The sequence below is a fragment of the Somniosus microcephalus genome, unplaced genomic scaffold, assembly GCF_052327205.1.
Source record: "Somniosus microcephalus isolate GS21.2 unplaced genomic scaffold, FLI_Smic_1.0 unresolved_chr2, whole genome shotgun sequence".
Lineage (NCBI taxonomy): Eukaryota > Metazoa > Chordata > Chondrichthyes > Squaliformes > Somniosidae > Somniosus > Somniosus microcephalus.
This window is the reverse complement of record NW_028225180.1, coordinates 7,677,710-7,693,598: the sequence shown is the minus strand read 5'-3', so window position 1 is coordinate 7,693,598 and position 15,889 is coordinate 7,677,710. Positions and strand designations below refer to the sequence as shown.

The 15,889-nt window shown below is 53.4% G+C and overlaps 1 protein-coding gene across 3 annotated transcripts in view; it reads left to right on the top strand.

The window, feature by feature from the left end:
• Positions 1 to 3,312: 3,312 nt before the first annotated feature.
• The window catches only part of LOC147092065 (palmitoyltransferase ZDHHC5-like), a 98,517-nt gene continuing 85,940 nt past the window's right edge, over positions 3,313 to 15,889 (top strand). Inside the window, exons 1-2 of one of the 3 annotated variants that reach the window (XM_085975804.1) lie at positions 3,313 to 3,419; positions 4,698 to 6,703. In XM_085975804.1, the coding sequence (XP_085831930.1) occupies positions 6,600 to 6,703 (104 nt within the window). In that variant the 5' untranslated portion in view covers positions 3,313 to 3,419; positions 4,698 to 6,599. Of the gene's footprint in view, positions 3,420 to 3,443; positions 3,593 to 4,697; positions 6,704 to 15,889 lie in introns of those variants that run through there. The other 2 variants (XM_085975806.1, XM_085975805.1) reach the window with 2 other exon arrangements.

The following is a 15,889-nucleotide window of genomic DNA, read 5'->3' as shown; positions in this document are numbered from 1 at the left end:
GCCCCATATTGAGCATGCATTTAGCGCCGTCGCTAAATCTTAGCGCCCGCTCATGGGTGCAGGCTGATTATGACGTCATTTGAGTGTGCAACGCCTTTTGGGCGCCCCGGACTGGAAATTCAGTGGTGCCCCCCTCCGTAGCGCCTGGCGCTAATAGTGACAGCTTACCTGGACCTTACCAAGTCGCTCTCTCGGGCTGGAGGAGCGTTATTTAAAGGGGACTGGTGTGATTTAAAAGCGGCAGCCATTTTTGGAGCACAACTTCCTCGAGAGCTACAAAGAGTTGCTGAGCTGCACACTGAGAGCCATTTGACCACTGAGCCAGCGCAGGCAGACGATCTTCAGCCTTCTGACCATCACATTGCTGTTGGTGAGCCTTGACAATGGGGAACCTTCCTGTGGGCACTTATTATGGGGGCTGCATTGGAGGGGAACGTCCTGCTGCTGAATCATCTGGAAAGGGCACTAAGACACTGGGAGAGGGGGGCGGGCATGGCCAGACGGAGGAGGGCCAACAGACGTCGCCACAGCAGACCTTACGCTGGCAGGGTTTTCCGACAGCAGTTTTCCTACATGAACATGCCGGAGGAGCAGTGTGTCAGAAGGATGTGATTTAGAAAGGAGGTGGTGACTGAGCTGTGCCAGCTGCTTCAGCCAGATCTGCAGCCTCAGATAAGGTGCAGGACATCTCTGTCGGTGGCTGAGAAGATGCCTGCTGGCCTGAACTTCTACGCGAGCAGCTCTTCTCAGGCTGCGCGTCAGAGGCTGATCAGAAGTAGCGTCTAGGCCCCTCTCACAGAATGCTTGCTGCCATTCCAAGAACAGGAATGGAACCGGTCTGATACCCCCAAGCCTGTGAAGGGCAAGATGCATGTAAATAGCAGGCATGGCCATTGTAAATGAAGAAAGTGTTTCATTAAACAAAATGTGGTTCCTTCAAACATGAGAAAGCTATGGCAACAGAAAGCAAAACTAATACACTGACACATAACTGCCTCTCACATCCGGGAGACTGTCCAAAACATAAATCACATTCCGACCATCTTCCTTGGCCTTGATTCCACTGCGCCAACCAAAGCATCCAATGCCCCATCAGTGATTCGTTACGCCCTCTGCCTCACCCTTGCCATGTCTTGCTAGGCTGGTGCACCACAGCTAGGCTCCCACCGCTTTGAAGGCCTACAAAGCAGTGAGTGTGTCTGGTGATGCCAATTGACCTGCCCCTTTAAGAGCTGGCCGGCGCCACTGTGTCTCAGGGAAAGTGATTATTGACAGCACCCTCGCTGCGCCCCGCCGCCGCAAAATTGGGTTGCGCCGCTGTGTTAGCGCCTTAAGAGTAGCATGCAGCGCCTGATTTAGCACCGCAATCACCTTTAGGGGCGTTGCAACCCAATATCGCGCCAGGTGGCGCTAAATCGCAACTGGCGCTAGGCTTTGCGCTTCGCCAGAACTAGCGCCCCAAGCGGGGCAATACCCAATTTCTCCCCCCATGACTCTATTATCGGCCCATTCCACTCAATCTCACCTCAAAGGACAACCCTCTCATCCCAGGAATCAATCTAGTGAACTTTTGGAGTGTGACACCTTGATTGAAGCCCCTTGAGTGTGATTCCCAGAGAGACATCCGGACAGTCGCTAATAACGGCAACTCGGGCATTGCGGGCAAGTATTCTTAAAGGGACAGTGCGCCACATTGGCGCAAAAAGAAGCTTTCTCAAATTAAGACCTTGCACTAACCCTGTCTGTCAGAAACTATTTTTTAACCACCTTTCCAAATCTTTAGGACAATGTCTCTTTAAGAATATTTCCCTCTTACCACCACCCCCACCCCCCACCAAAATTCGAACTCTGATTTGCTAAGCCAGACGTCAATCAACGTCGGGTCGGAGCAATCGCGTGGCTCCAGCCGAGGAGGGGGCGTGACTTACGGATTGCAGCGCGTCGTGGCCGCGGTGACGTCAATCGCTCCGGCCCCCGCCCCTGTCAGGAGACGCGGCGATTCGCCCCGCGACCTGCCAATCAGCCGAGGACGCGACTCGCCCTGCGAACCACCAATCAGACGACGTGGTTTAATCGCCGGCTGAACCCGCCCCCTCTCTCTCACTCTCCCTCACCGCGCACGCAACGTCAATCAAAGCCCTAATAGTAAGGGGGCGGGTACCACGTGGGAGGAAAGAGGCTGAGCATAAAAAAATGCGAACTCTAATTGGTCAAACGGCATCCAGCAGCTATAAAGGACGATCGCTGATTGGATAATCTGGTGTCCATCGCGGATTAACCTACCCAATCGGCGGCCGGAGTGATGGCTGGGGGTGGGATCGAAAATGTCTCTCACGGGCCGCCCACTGACGCACGAGGGAAAAGAGGGCGGGTCCCTCAATCGTGTGGGCGGGACTGATTAGGAGACTGGAAAAGCCCGATTGGTCCGACAGCTTGACGACAGAGATTTGCGGCCACCGATGATTGGATCAGCCCGGTGCCCATCGTGTATTAACATAACCAATCGGGAGGAGGAGAAAACATTTTCCTCGGGCGGGCGCGAGGGCAAGGGGTGGAGCATCAATTAGGACCGGAATGGCCGGGATTTTACGGAGCCCCGCCCATCCCCCCCAAAAAATCAGTGCTCCTCTTCCCTTATTGATTGGATTTGCGCGGTGTCCATCACTTGTGAAACTCTAACCAATCAGGGGGTGGCTTCCCTCAGGTGCCTCCCAGAGACAGGCGAGGGGGAGGGGTGGGCGGGGCCACGCAATAATGGGCGTGGCTCCCAATCGCTACCATGACGCCGACAGTTTGGAGGCGGGGCTTTTTGTGGTGAAGTGGGCGGGGAGAGTGGGAACGAGCCGTGCGCTGATTGGATGGGCGATGTGGGCGGGGAGAGTGGGGCATGGGGCGTGCGCTGATTGGATGAGCGATGTGGACGGGGCGTGTGGGGAACAGGCGTACGCTGATTGGATGGCTGATGTGGGCGGGGAGAGTGCGACTGGGGCGTGCGATGATTGGATGGGTGATGTGGGCGGGGAGACTGTAAATGGAGCGTGCGCTGATTGGATGGCTGATGTGGGCGGGGAGAGTCGGGCACGAACGGGCGCTGATTGGATGGCTGATGTGGGCGGGGAGAGTGGGAAGGAGCGTGCGCTGATTGGATGGACGCGCTGCCCGTCTGAGGGCTCCACCCCCAACCATCCCTCCCCTTTGTTGAATGGCTAAACGCGCTGTCCATCAGGCCTAACGCTAACCAATCAGGGGAGGGAGAAGGCGGGAGCTGCTCACCTTGTCAGGGCAGCGGGGGCGGGGGTGTGCCCCCCCGACTACACCCACCCAGGGGGGCGGGGCTAAAAGCAAAAGGCAGCAAGCGGCAGCAGCTCGCGGCCGGGCTCGGGCTGTTGCTGAGGTAACCGGCAGCCGAACGTTCCGGGGTTGGTTTTTTTTTAAATTTCAAAATCGTTCGAATCTCAACCGTTTTTTTTTAACGGCCAACCGTCAATCGGTGCGCCTGCGCGCGCGTTTGTGTGTGTTTATTGTTTAACAGAAAACCCCCAAAAAACTCGTCCTTTCGACGGGTTTGTGACTCAAAATCAAAATCCATGAGGTAAAGCCCGATGGAAAGTTTAAAAATAAACCCCGAGTATATGTTTTATATCCCTACTATAAAAATTTTTGTTTTCCTCTCTTCACAACACACACACCAAAAAACCCCCAATGTCGGCGGGTGGGGGGCGAGTTATAAAAGAAAAGTTGCTTTTGGTGGGGGTGGTGGAGAGAGTTTAGCTCTGGGAGGAGGAAGAGCACCTCTGGCGGATGAGCTGACTACTCGAGGCCCAGGCTTCAGCTGAGGCCTATATTATTTTTTTACCTTTTCCCCCTTTCAAGAAAACCCCCCCTATTTTTTTAATGAATTGGGAAGAAATAATTTCTTTTTTTTTAACTTTTTTTAATTTCTCAATCCCCTTTTTTTATTTCTCGCTCCTCCCCAAGCCTTTTGCAGGGTGGAGAATCCAGCTCTCAGCCCCCCTGGCTAGAGAGAGAAATGATTATTAATTATGACTTTTTATTTTAAATCATAACAGGGAGATGCTTCTTATCTTTATTGAGTGGTGGCGAGGGAAGGTGGAGGCGAAAGAACCAAGTGAATCTCCATCAGAGGGGAAAAAGAGCTAATTTTTAATCATTTTTTATTAAAATTCTTTATTTTCCAGGAGCTGTCACGATGGTTAATAATCCTTTTTTTTGGTGTGTGTTGCTGTTCTGTATCACCAGGAGGACGAAAGAGAGAGATTCGGGTACCCGTCGAAACAGAGACTGGAAAAACAAATATATTTTTAATTCTCTTAAGCCATCGACATAATTTCTTTTAAAAAAAAATATTTATTTGTTTAAAGCTTTGACGGGAGGAAAAGAGAGAGATATAACTTGCCCGGCTGGGGTGGGGGGACGAGGAGAATCAAAAGAGGATTTCATTAATGTTTTTATTTAAACCATCGAAATAATGAAAACAGCAGCGGCAGGAGTTTTAATAAAATCCCAAATATCAATCTTTTAGCAATTTAAATGAAAATATATATACAATTGGGGATTGTCCAGGTCTTTCTATGTTCTCGGCTTAAAAATAAGGGGATGCGTGAGGGGTAATATTGAGTAAATATTGGAAATGTCTTTTAAAGTTATGGAAAATAATTCTTTTTTTTTTAAAATAGGAAGAAGAGAAAGCAGGAGCGAAAGCCAGTCGGAAAATTAACCTCTCTAAACTAAATGGCCTCCCCGAAAGAATGGACAGGATTTGATATTTTTCTCTGCCGAAACTACTGATCGAAAAGACAAATACAGTTAATATATTGCACCGTAACTGGAATAAAAGTTCCACAATTGGCAAAGGATAAAAAGTGCTTCCTCTCTCCCTCTTTTTTTAAAAATTCCTTCTCTTTCTCCGAAGTGGATGGACTTGTAAGAGAATCAGGAAATTGCTTTTGGCTGTTTGGGAAGCGAGCGACTTTTTGGATTTCACTGCGGTGCAGGAATTGGCTTCGAGGCGAGAGCCGGAGAGAAGGGAAGTTTCTGATTATCGGTTTGGAATTGGCTGCTTAAGCAGGCAGACTTTAAAAGCTCAAGTTGAAAACCCGGTCGGAGGCCGAGACCGCCGGAAAGGATTTCCCGCCTGTCGTTCCTCGACTCTCTTTCGGAGAGACGGTGTTTTTAATCGTTGGTGTCTTTGATAAATGGGTGTCGGAGCGGCGAGCGCCGGATCTCGAGGAACCGCTGATCGATTTATAAAGAGCCCCGGGGAAGTGAGCGGCTTTGGCCTGCCAGGGAAAGAAATCGAGGAGTTGTCACTTTTTTTTCTCTTTACAATTTAGCCGCTGAAAAAGATACCCCAGCGTGCAGAGAGACAGACACCCTCCCTTGTCTCGCTGGGAATTGGATTTCCAAATTGCTGCTTTTTGAGACACGTCCGGGTCAGGAGTATCAGAAGGCGGATTTATAAAGATTTATATGGGAAAGAGCTGAAAACATTTTCCGCGCTGTTTCGGAGACTGGATTACCGAGTCTTGTCGGACACGACACCCTCTCGCCACCCACCCCAACACGCACACACGCGTTCGAGCACAGCACGACCCCAGAACTAGTGGATTGAAAGCGACCCTCTTTTTTATTTTCGTCAGTTTGCTTGCCTGAAGTCCAGCATTTAGAAAGAAAAGTAATCATTTCCCCCCTCTGGCCCACTCGACTGCTAGGCCCCCCCAATGCCTGTGATTTTTTTTTCCGCAACCCCTTCCCTCCTCGTAATCTTGAAAATCGATTTAAGCTACTGATGTAAATAGGAGTAGATTTGCACTTTTTGAAGCTGCGTTTTATATTATTAATATAAGGCCACGATAATTTCGCAGTCAGAATAAATTCCCCGATACCCCCAGGCAAGAAACGACATTGGGGGGGGAGAAAAATAAGGGGCAGTTTATCCCTAAATTGGTCCCCCCCAAACGCTTCAGAAGACCACCTTGATTCCCGTTCCAAATCAAACCTCTCTATATTTGACACTCAGGCATCTGGCTGAATCCTGGCCCAAAGTGGGCGACTTTAGCATCCCGTCTTGTACCAGCTCCACATCTGACCTCCCGTTGGAGAACGAGCCGTATTTTCCCCTCCCCCCGCCCCGCCTAGATCTCCCGAGGCCCATTCCTGCCACACTAGTTTAGTTTAGGATCGGCGCCATTCAGCATCTCGGTGGCACTCTGCCTTCTCCTCAAAAACCAAAGCTCCCCCTTTTAACGTCGACCAACTTCGACCCAACACCCCGCCACCCACCTCCGAGTGGTCGGTGACTCTGATTCTGATTCCACAGCTCCTTTTTAAGCTGGCGTAGGGTCGAGATTTGGCCATCTCTGCGCTCGCTCCCTGTTCCCCTCGTCCTCCTTTCCTCGCTCCCCTCGATCCGGACTGTCTCTTCCCCGCCTCCTCTCCCACCCGCCGCTGGATCAGGCAGGACAGGATCTCGGTCAGTAGCCCTCTCTGAATCCGCCCCCTTCCCCTCCCACACACACACACACTCACTGTCAGTTACCCCGGGCTATGCTGCTGAGCAGGACCGCTGACGGAGCAATATGCCATCTGGAACGGAGCGGAAGTTCAAACCCAGCAAGTACATCCCGGTCTCGGCAGCCGCCACCTTCCTCTTGGGCTCCACCTCGCTCTTCTTCGCCTTCCCGTGAGTATTCCCGGGCGAGCGGCACGAGTCGGCTGCGCTGGTTCGTTTTCCCCCCTCCCCCTTTTTTTTGCAGGTTGAAAAAAAAAAATAGCTTGCCGACTTTTCGACTGTGGAGGGTGTCGCCGCCGAGCTGGCCTGCTTCCTTGCACAATGCCCCCTGGGGCTGCCCTTCGCCTGAGGGCGCCGCAGGGATGCGGCGGAGCCAAGCTGGCCAAATGGAGTTTGGCACACCGACCAGCCGTGGTACAACGGAATGACGCAACAGGCTCGAGGGGCGGAACGGCCCTCTTCCCGTTTGCAGTGGGTGTCTCGCTGGAAACATAAAAACATAGAAGATAGGAGCAGGAGTAGGCCATTCGGCCCCTCGAGCCTGCTCCTCCATTCAATGAGATCATGGCTGATCATCTGAATTCAGTACCCGGTCCCTGCTTTCTCCCCATATCCCTTGATCCCTTTAGCCTTAAGAAATATATCCAACTCCTTCTTGAATATATTTAATGAATTGGCCTCAACTGCCTTGTGTGGTAGAGAATTCCACAGGTTCATCACTCTCTGGGTGAAAAAATTCCTCCTCATCTCAGTCCTAAATGGCTTACCCCTTACCCTTAGACTGTGACCCCTGGTTCTGGACTCCCCCGCCATCGGGAACATCCTTCCTGCATCTAGTCTGTCTAGTCCTGTTAGAATTTTATAAGTTTCAATGAGATCCCCTCTCATTCTTCTAATCGCCAGCGAATATAAGCCCAATCGACCCAATCTCTCCTCATACGTCATTCCTGCCATCCCAGGTATCAGTCTGGTGAATCTTCGCTGAACTCCCAACATGGCAAGAACATCCTTCCTCAGATAAGGCGACCAAAACTGCACACAATACTCAAGGTGCGGTCTCACCAAGGCCCTGTACAACTGCAGCAAGACATCCTTGTTCCTGTACTCGAACCCTCTTGCTACGAAGGCCAACATACCATTTGCCTTCTTACCCGCCTGCTGCACCTGCATGCTTACCTTCAGCGACTGGTGCACAAGGACACCCAGGTCTTGTTGCACCAGAAGGAACCCCCACCCCCCGGCTGAGTTTTCCGCTCCCCTGTCCTGACCGAGGGGTCAAAAGACTGAGGTTGAGTGAGTAACAATCAGGCTTTTATTAACTAAAGAATGAAGGTCTTGTCTCGAGTGGTCGACTTGTCCAGAATACTAAGGGACTGGGAGGTAGTCACTTATATACCTGGAATAGTGGGAGGAGTCAGCCGAGGCATGTCCAGATCTGTACCTAGTGGAATACACATACCTCTACAGACAGGTATAACAGTGGTTTACCACATTCACCCCTTGTTTAAAAATGAGTCCGGCGGGGTGAAGTGTATTTAAAAGTTCGTGTATTGGAGTCTCTCCGGAGGTCTTGTCTGCCGCTGTGATCGACGTGGCGACGGCAGGGGTGGTGGAGCTTCCGGCGTCGCGTCCCGTGTAGGCTGGGGCCCTGGAGTGTAGTCCTCGTGGGTGACGGTCCAAGGCGAGCCGGCTGCTGGGGTTGGATATCGGGTCGTGGGGGGGGGGTGGGGGTGGTAATGGGTATTGGGTTACAGCGGTCCCCGAGGGTGCGAGGTCTCGTATGGAGACTGTGTCCTCCCGCCCTACAGCGGTCCCCGAGGGTGCGAGGTCTCGTATGGAGACTGTGTCCTCGCGCCCGTCCGGGTACGCAATGTAAGCGTACTGGGGGTTGGCGTGGAGGAGGTCGACCCTCTCGACCAGGGGGTCCGTTTTATTGGCCCTCACGTGTCTTCTCAGTAGTACCGGCCCTGGGGACGTCAGCCATGGCGGTAACGATGTCCCCGATGCGGACTTCCTTGGGAAGACAAACATTTTCTCGTGAGGGGTGGCATTGGTGGCAGTGCAGAGCAGTGACCGAATCGAGTGGAGCGCATCGGGGAGCACCTCCTGCCAGCGGGAGGTCGGAAGGCCCCTAGACTTTAAGGCTAGTAGGGCGGCCTTCCAAACTGTCTCATTCTCTCTTTCCACCTGTCCGTTCCCCCGGGGGTTGTAACTGGTGGTCCTGCTTGTGGCTATACCCCTAGCGAGCAGGTACTGGCGGAGTTCGTCACTCATAAACGATGAGCCCCGGTCGCTATGGATATAGCTGGGGAAACCGAACAGGGTGAAGAGGCTGTTCAGAGATTTAATGACCGTGGCACTGGTCATGTCCGAGCAGGGGATAGCGAACGGGAAACGGGAGTACTCGTCAATGATGTTGAGGAAGTACACATTGCGGTCAGAGGAGGGGAGAGGCCCTTTAAAATCGACGCTCAGGCGTTCGAAAGGGCGAGTGGCTTTTATCAGGTGGGCTCTGTCTGGTCTATAAAAGTGCGGTTTGCACTCAGCGCAGACTTGGCAGTTCTTGGTCATGGTCCTGACCTCCTCGATGGAGTAAGGCAGGTTGCGGGCCTTGATGAAGTGGAAGAACCTGGTGACCCCCGGGTGGCAGAGGTCATTGTGGAGGGCCCTCAGCCTATCGATCTGCGCGCTGGCGCAGGTGCCACGCGATAGGGCATCTGGGGGTTCATTGAGCTTCCCAGGCCGGTACAAGATCTCGTAGTTGTAGGTGGAAAGTTCGATTCTCCACCTCAAGATTTTGTCATTTTTGATTTTGCCCCTCTGCTTGTTGTTGAACATAAAAGCAACTGAACGCTGGTCAGTGAGCAGGGTAAATCGTTTTCCGGCCAGGTAGTGCCTCCAATGACGCACAGCCTCCACAATAGCCTGGGCCTCCTTCTCGACCGCGGAGTGCCTGGTCTCCGGGCCCTGGAGGGTTCGTGAGAAGAATGCCACAGGTCTCCCCGCCTGATTAAGGGTGGCGGCCAGAGCGAAGTCGGACGCATCGCTTTCCACCTGGAAGGGGATGGATTCGTCCACTGCGTTCATGGTGGCTTTGGCAATGTCCTCCTTGATGCGGTGGAAGGCCGAGCGGGCCTCTGCCATCAGGGGAAAAGAGGTGGATTTGATCAGCGGACGGGCTTTGTCTGCATAGTAGGGGACCCACTGAGCGTAGTAGGAAAAAAACCCTAGGCACCTCTTCAGAGCTATTAGGTAGTGGGGCAGTGGGAGTTCCATAAGGGGACGCGTCCGGGTCGGGACCGATGACCCCGTGTTCCACAACACAGCCAAGGATGGCGAGGCGGTCTGTGCGGAATATGCACTTCTCCTTGTTATATGTCAGGTTCAGGAGTTGGGCAGTGCGGAGGAATTTCTCGAGGTTTGCGTCATGGTCCTGCAAGTCCTGGCCGCAGATGGTCACATTGTCTAGGTAAGGGAAAGTGGCCTGCAGCGCGTTTTGATCGACCATCCGGTCCATCTCCCTTTGGAAGACGGAGACCCCGTTGGTAACGCCGAAGGGAACCCTAAGGAAGTGATAGAGGCGGCCGTTTGCCTCAAAAGCAGTATACTGGCGGTCTTCAGGGCGGATGGGGAGCTGGTGGTACGCTGATTTCAGGTCAATGGTCGAAAAGACACGGTACTGCGCGACCTGGTTGACCATGTCAGCTATGCGGGGGAGTGGGTAGGCGTCCAGCAGGGTGTAGCGGTTTATTGTTTGGCTGTAGTCGATGACCAGGCGTTGTTTCTCGCCGGTCTTAACGACCACAACCTGGGCTCGCCAGGGGCTGGAGCTGCCCTCAATAATCCCCTCCTTCAGGAGTCGCTCCACTTCGGTTTTGATGAAAACCCTGTCCCCGGCACTGTATCGCCTGCTCTTTGTGGCGATGGGCTTACAGTCGGGGGTGAGGTTAGCAAACAGTGGGGGGGGGGGGGTGGGACTCTGAGTGTGGAGAGGTTGCATCTGGTGCGCGGCGGGCAATTTGGAGGCTGCTGGCTGCGGACTGTGAGTGGGGGGAGGGGGCCACCGTACGCCATCGTAACGCTTTTGAGGTGGCACTGGAAATCCAACCCCAGTAGGACGGCAGCGCAGAGGTCGGGCAGGACCAGGAGTTTAAAATTATTGAATACAGTCCCGTCTACTACTAGTGTCACCACGCAGTAGCCGCCAATGTCCGCTGACTGGGACTCGGAGGCCATAGAAATCCGCTGGTGCGCAGGCAGGACTGGGAGAGAGCCACGCCGCACCGTGTCGGGGTGGATGAAGTTCTCTGTGCTCCCGGAGTCAAAAAGGCAGTTTATTGCATAGCCGTTTACCTTAACGTCCATTTTGGACCGAGCTAGTTGGTGCGGTCTCGTTTGGTCCAGCGTAACAGAGGCCAGCGTAGGGGTCGGTGTGTCGCTGCGGGTATCAGATGGGGGGGGGGGGGTTTGGCGGTCTGCTGCGTCCCGGCTGGTGTCCAAGATGGCGGCGTCCATGATTCCCATGTGGCTGGAGTCGTCCAAGATGGCTGCTGCTGCGGTGGTTCGCACATGGCTGGGGAGGCCCAAGATGGTGGCCCGCACGGCCCACACGCGCGCTGTTGGGGGCCCAAGATGGCGGCTCGCCCGGCCCACACGCGGCGCTGCTGGCATTCGGGGTGGCTTTGGCCTTGCAGACGCTGGCGTAGTGTCCCTTTTTCCCGCAGCCCGAGCAGGTCGCATTCTTCGCCGGGCAGCGCGCTCTGGGGTGTTTGACCTGGCCACAGAAGTAGCATTTCTGGCCTTGGGATACTGCTGTCTGGCTTTGGGACACTGCTGCGGTAGTTGGGCTGTGGCTGGGGTGGCACGGTGCTATGGGGCTGTCCTACCGTGTCCCAGGTTGTCGTTCCCCGCGGCGTCCACGGTGCAGAGGAGTAGGCATCCATGAGTAGGCTGCGTCCAGCGTTAGTGCGATTTCGGAGGCTTGGTTGAGGTCGCTCTGCTCCAGCAGACGCTGTCGGGTGTAGTTGGACCTGTGGCCCGCTACGAAGGCATCCCGGATCAGTTCCTCCGTGTAATTAGCGGGCGTTACCGCCTTACACCCACAGGCCCGGCCAAGCACGGACAGTGCTTGGAGGTATTCCTCAGTCGATTCCCCAGGTTGTTGCTTGCGACTCCCCAGAAGGTGCCTGGCGTATACTTCGTTCACAGGGCGCGTGTACTGGGTCTTGAGGAGCTGGAGGGCGGCTGTGTACGAGGTCGCGTCCTGGATGACTGAGTACACTCGGTGGTTCACCTTGGAGATCAGGACAGACAATTTGTCCGCATCCGTTGTGACCGCAGTGGAGGCAGTCAGGAATGTTTCGAAGCACATGAGCCAGTGAGCAAACTTGGTGGAAGCGTCCGCTTCCCGACTGTCCAGGTCCAGGCATGCTGGTGTGAGGATCTTCTCCATTATAAAAATTTCGTTAATAAAATTGATGCGCCATCAATTACTCAAAAGACTGAGGTTGAGTGAGTAACAATCAGGCTTTTATTAACTAAAGAATGAAGGTCTTGTCTCGAGTGGTCGACCCGTCCAGAATACTAAGGGACTGGGAGGTAGTCACTTATATACCTGGAATAGTGGGAGGAGTCAGCCGAGGCATGTCCAGACCTGTACCTAGTGGAATACAAAATAACAACAGAAAATGCTGGAAAAACTCAGCAGGTCAGGCAACATCCGTGGAGAGAAATTTGAGTTGACGTTTCGGGTTGGACCCTTCTTCAAAACTGGAAAGAAAAGAAACTAGATCGGAGGCAGGGCTGAGATCGGATAAAAGAAACAAAAGAAGTAAAAGAGATTAGAAGCTAGACAAGATGGTAATAGGCTGGGATTAGGTGTAAAGTGTACTGGCAGGGCAAAAGATAGCTGCCAGGTGTGAGAGAGAAACAAAAGGAAAGGGGGGAGGGGGGGAAAAGGAGTGGAACAATTACAAGAGAAAATGAAATGGGGGCCGAGCTTATGATCTGAAATTGTTGAACTCGATATTGAGTCCGGAAGGCTGCAGACTGCCTAATCGGAAGATGAGGTGCTGTTCCTCGAGTTTACGTTGAGCTTCCGTGGAACAATACAAGAGGCCAAGGACGGTGAGGTCCGAGTGGGAATGGAGCGGTGAATTAAAATGACAGGCGACCGGAAGCTCGGGGTCACCCTTACGGACTGAACGGAGGTGTTCCGCAAAGCGGTCACCCAATCTGCGTTTGGTCTCCCCAATGTAGAGGAGACCGCATCGTGAGCAGCGAATACAGTATACTAGATTGCGAGAAGTACAAGTAAATCGCTGTTTCACCTGGAAGGGGTGTTTGGGGCCCTGGACAGTGGGAAGGGGGGAGGTATAGGGGCAGGTGTTACATCTCCTCCGCTTGCACGGGAAGGTGCCAGGCGAAGAGGAAGGGCTGTTTGGGGTGATAGAGGAGTGGACTAGGGTACTTGTACTTCTCGCAATCTAGTATACTGTATTCGCTGCTCACGATGCGGTCTCCTCTACATTGGGGAGACCAAACGCAGATTGGGTGACCGCTTTGCGGAACACCTCCGTTCAGTCCGTAAGGGTGACCCCGAGCTTCCGGTCGCCTGTCATTTTAATTCACCGCTCCATTCCCACTCGGACCTCACCGTCCTTGGCCTCTTGTATTGTTCCACGGAAGCTCAACGTAAACTCGAGGAACAGCACCTCATCTTCCGATTAGGCAGTCTGCAGCCTTCCGGACTCAATATCGAGTTCAACAATTTCAGATCATAAGCTCGGCCCCCATTTCATTTTCTCTTGTAATTGTTCCACTCCTTTTCCCCCCCCCCTTTCCTTTTGTTTCTCTCTCACACCTGGCAGCTATCTTTTGCCCTGCCAGTGCACTTTACACCTAATCCCAGCCTATCACCATCTCGTCTAGCTTCTAATCTCTTTTACTTCTTTTGTTTCTTTTATTCTTTTGTCCGATCGCAGCCCTGCCTCCGATCTAGTTTCTTTTCTTTCCAGTTTTGAAGAAGGGTCCAACCCGAAACGTCAACTCAAATTTCTCTCCACGGATGTTGCCTGACCTGCTGAGTTTTTCCAGCATTTTCTGTTGTTATTTCGGATTTCCAACATCTGCAGTATTTTGCTATCGTCCTAGTGGAATACACATACCTCTACAGACAGGTATAACAGTGGTTTACCACACCCGCCTGCTGCACCTGCATGCTTACCTTCAGCGACTGGTGCACAAGGACACCCAGGTCTTGTTGCACCAGAAGGAACCCCCACCCCCCGGCTGAGTTTTCCGCTCCCCTGTCCTGACCGAGGGGACGTGATTCGGCGTGACTGCCGGAGGGTGCCGTCTTTCGGGATGAGACATCGGACCCGAGGCCACCCTCCCGCAACTCGGGTGGACGTAGAAGATGCCACGGCTGCGATTGGAAGAAGAGCAGGGCGAGTTCTCCTCGGTGTCGCGGGCCCCCAGTGTTTATTCCTCGACCGACATCGCAAAACCAGCCTGGTGACCTGGTCATTATCTCATCGCTGTCCGTGGCAGCTTGCTGTGCACAAATTGGCCGCCACGTTACAACCCTTCAGAAGAGCTTCATTGGCTGCAAAGCGCGTCGCGGCGTCCCGCGGTGGTGAACGACGCAGTGGGAGTGAGAGCTTGTTCCTATAATAATTTAATATCTGATGATTATATGATCCATACGGAGCAGGAAGGCTCCAGCCCTGGTCTGTGCTGAGCTCCGCCGGTGCCCATCCCAATCCCGAACCGTGCCCGATATCCCGATCCGTGCCCGATATCCCGAAGCGTGCGCCATCCCAGCACCAAGTCGCAGATCAGATTCAGGAGCTGAGTTCCCCATCTCCCTAAAGCAGACGCACTGAAAGGCCAGTCCTGCCCCCGCACAATGCCCGAACTGTCTCGGCACAGGCCGGGGTAAAGCCTGGGTCTTTCCTGCTCTGTGTGTGTGTGGGGCTCCGTACCACACTGGGTGAGATCAGGCTCCCTCAGCTTAGGCCGGGGTAAAGCCTGGGCCTTTCCTGCTGTGTGTGTGTGTGTGTGTGGGGGGCTCAGTACCACACTGGGTGTGAGATTAGATTCACTCAGCACAGGCCGGGGATGGAGCCTGGGCCTTTCCTGCTCTGTGTGTGAGGCTCAATAACACACTGTGGCACCGTATTTATGTTTAAACTGCTCTGAATGGGTCGTTCGTGCTTTATCTGTGTGACTGTTCAGCGTCTGCATGAGTAAACAGGCAACACAAACAACTCGCTTTGATACAGCGCCTTTAACCTAGTAAAAATGCCCCAAGGAGCTTCACGGGAGCGATTTATCTGACAATTTGACACCGAGCCACATGAGATATTGGGGCTAGTGACCCAAAGCTTGGTCAGAGAGGTCGGTTTTAAGGAGAGTCTTACAGGTGCAGAGAGGCGGAGAGGTTTAGGGAACCAATTCTTGGGGCAATAGGCAGCTGAAGGCACAGCCACCAATGCTGCAATAATTAAAGTCGGGGGATGCGCAAGAGGGTTGTAGGGTCTGGAGGAGGTTACAGAGATAGGGAGGGTTGTAGGGTCTGGAGGAGGTTACAGAGATAGGGAGGGTTGTAGGGTCTGGAGGAGGTTACAGAGATAGGGAGGGTTGTAGGGCTGGAGAAGGTTACAGAGATAGGGAGGGTTGTCGGGTCTGGAGGAGGTTACAGAGATAGGGAGGGTTGTAGGGTCTGGAGGAGGTTACAGAGATAGGGAGGGTTGTAGGGTCTGGAGGAGGTTACAGAGATAGGGAGGGTTGTAGGGGCTGGAGGAAGTTAGAGATAGGGAGGGTTGTAGGGCTGGAGAAGGTTACAGAGATAGGGAGGGTTGTAGGGTCTGGAGGAGGTTATAGAGATAGGGAGGGTTGTAGGGTCTGGAGGAGGTTACAGAGATAGGGAGGGTTGTAGGGGCTGGAGGAGGTTACAGAGATAGGGAGGGTTGTAGGGTCTGGAGGAGGTTACAGAGATAGGGAGGGTTGTAGGGTCTGGAGGAGGTTACAGAGATAGGGAGGGTTGTAGGGCTGGAGAAGGTTACAGAGATAGGGAGGGTTGTCGGGTCTGGAGGAGGTTACAGAGATAGGGAGGGTTGTAGGGTCTGGAGGAGGTTACAGAGATAGGGAGCGTTGTAGGGCTGGAGAAGGTTACAGAGATAGGGAGGGTTGTAGGGGCTGGAGGAGGTTACAGAGATAGGGAGGGTTGTAGGGGCTGGAGGAGGTTACAGGGACAGGGAGCGTTATAGGGCTGGAGAAGGTTACAGAGATCGGGAGGGTTGTACAGCTGAAGCAGATTAGACATAGGGAAATTTGTAGGGGATAGGTGGTTAC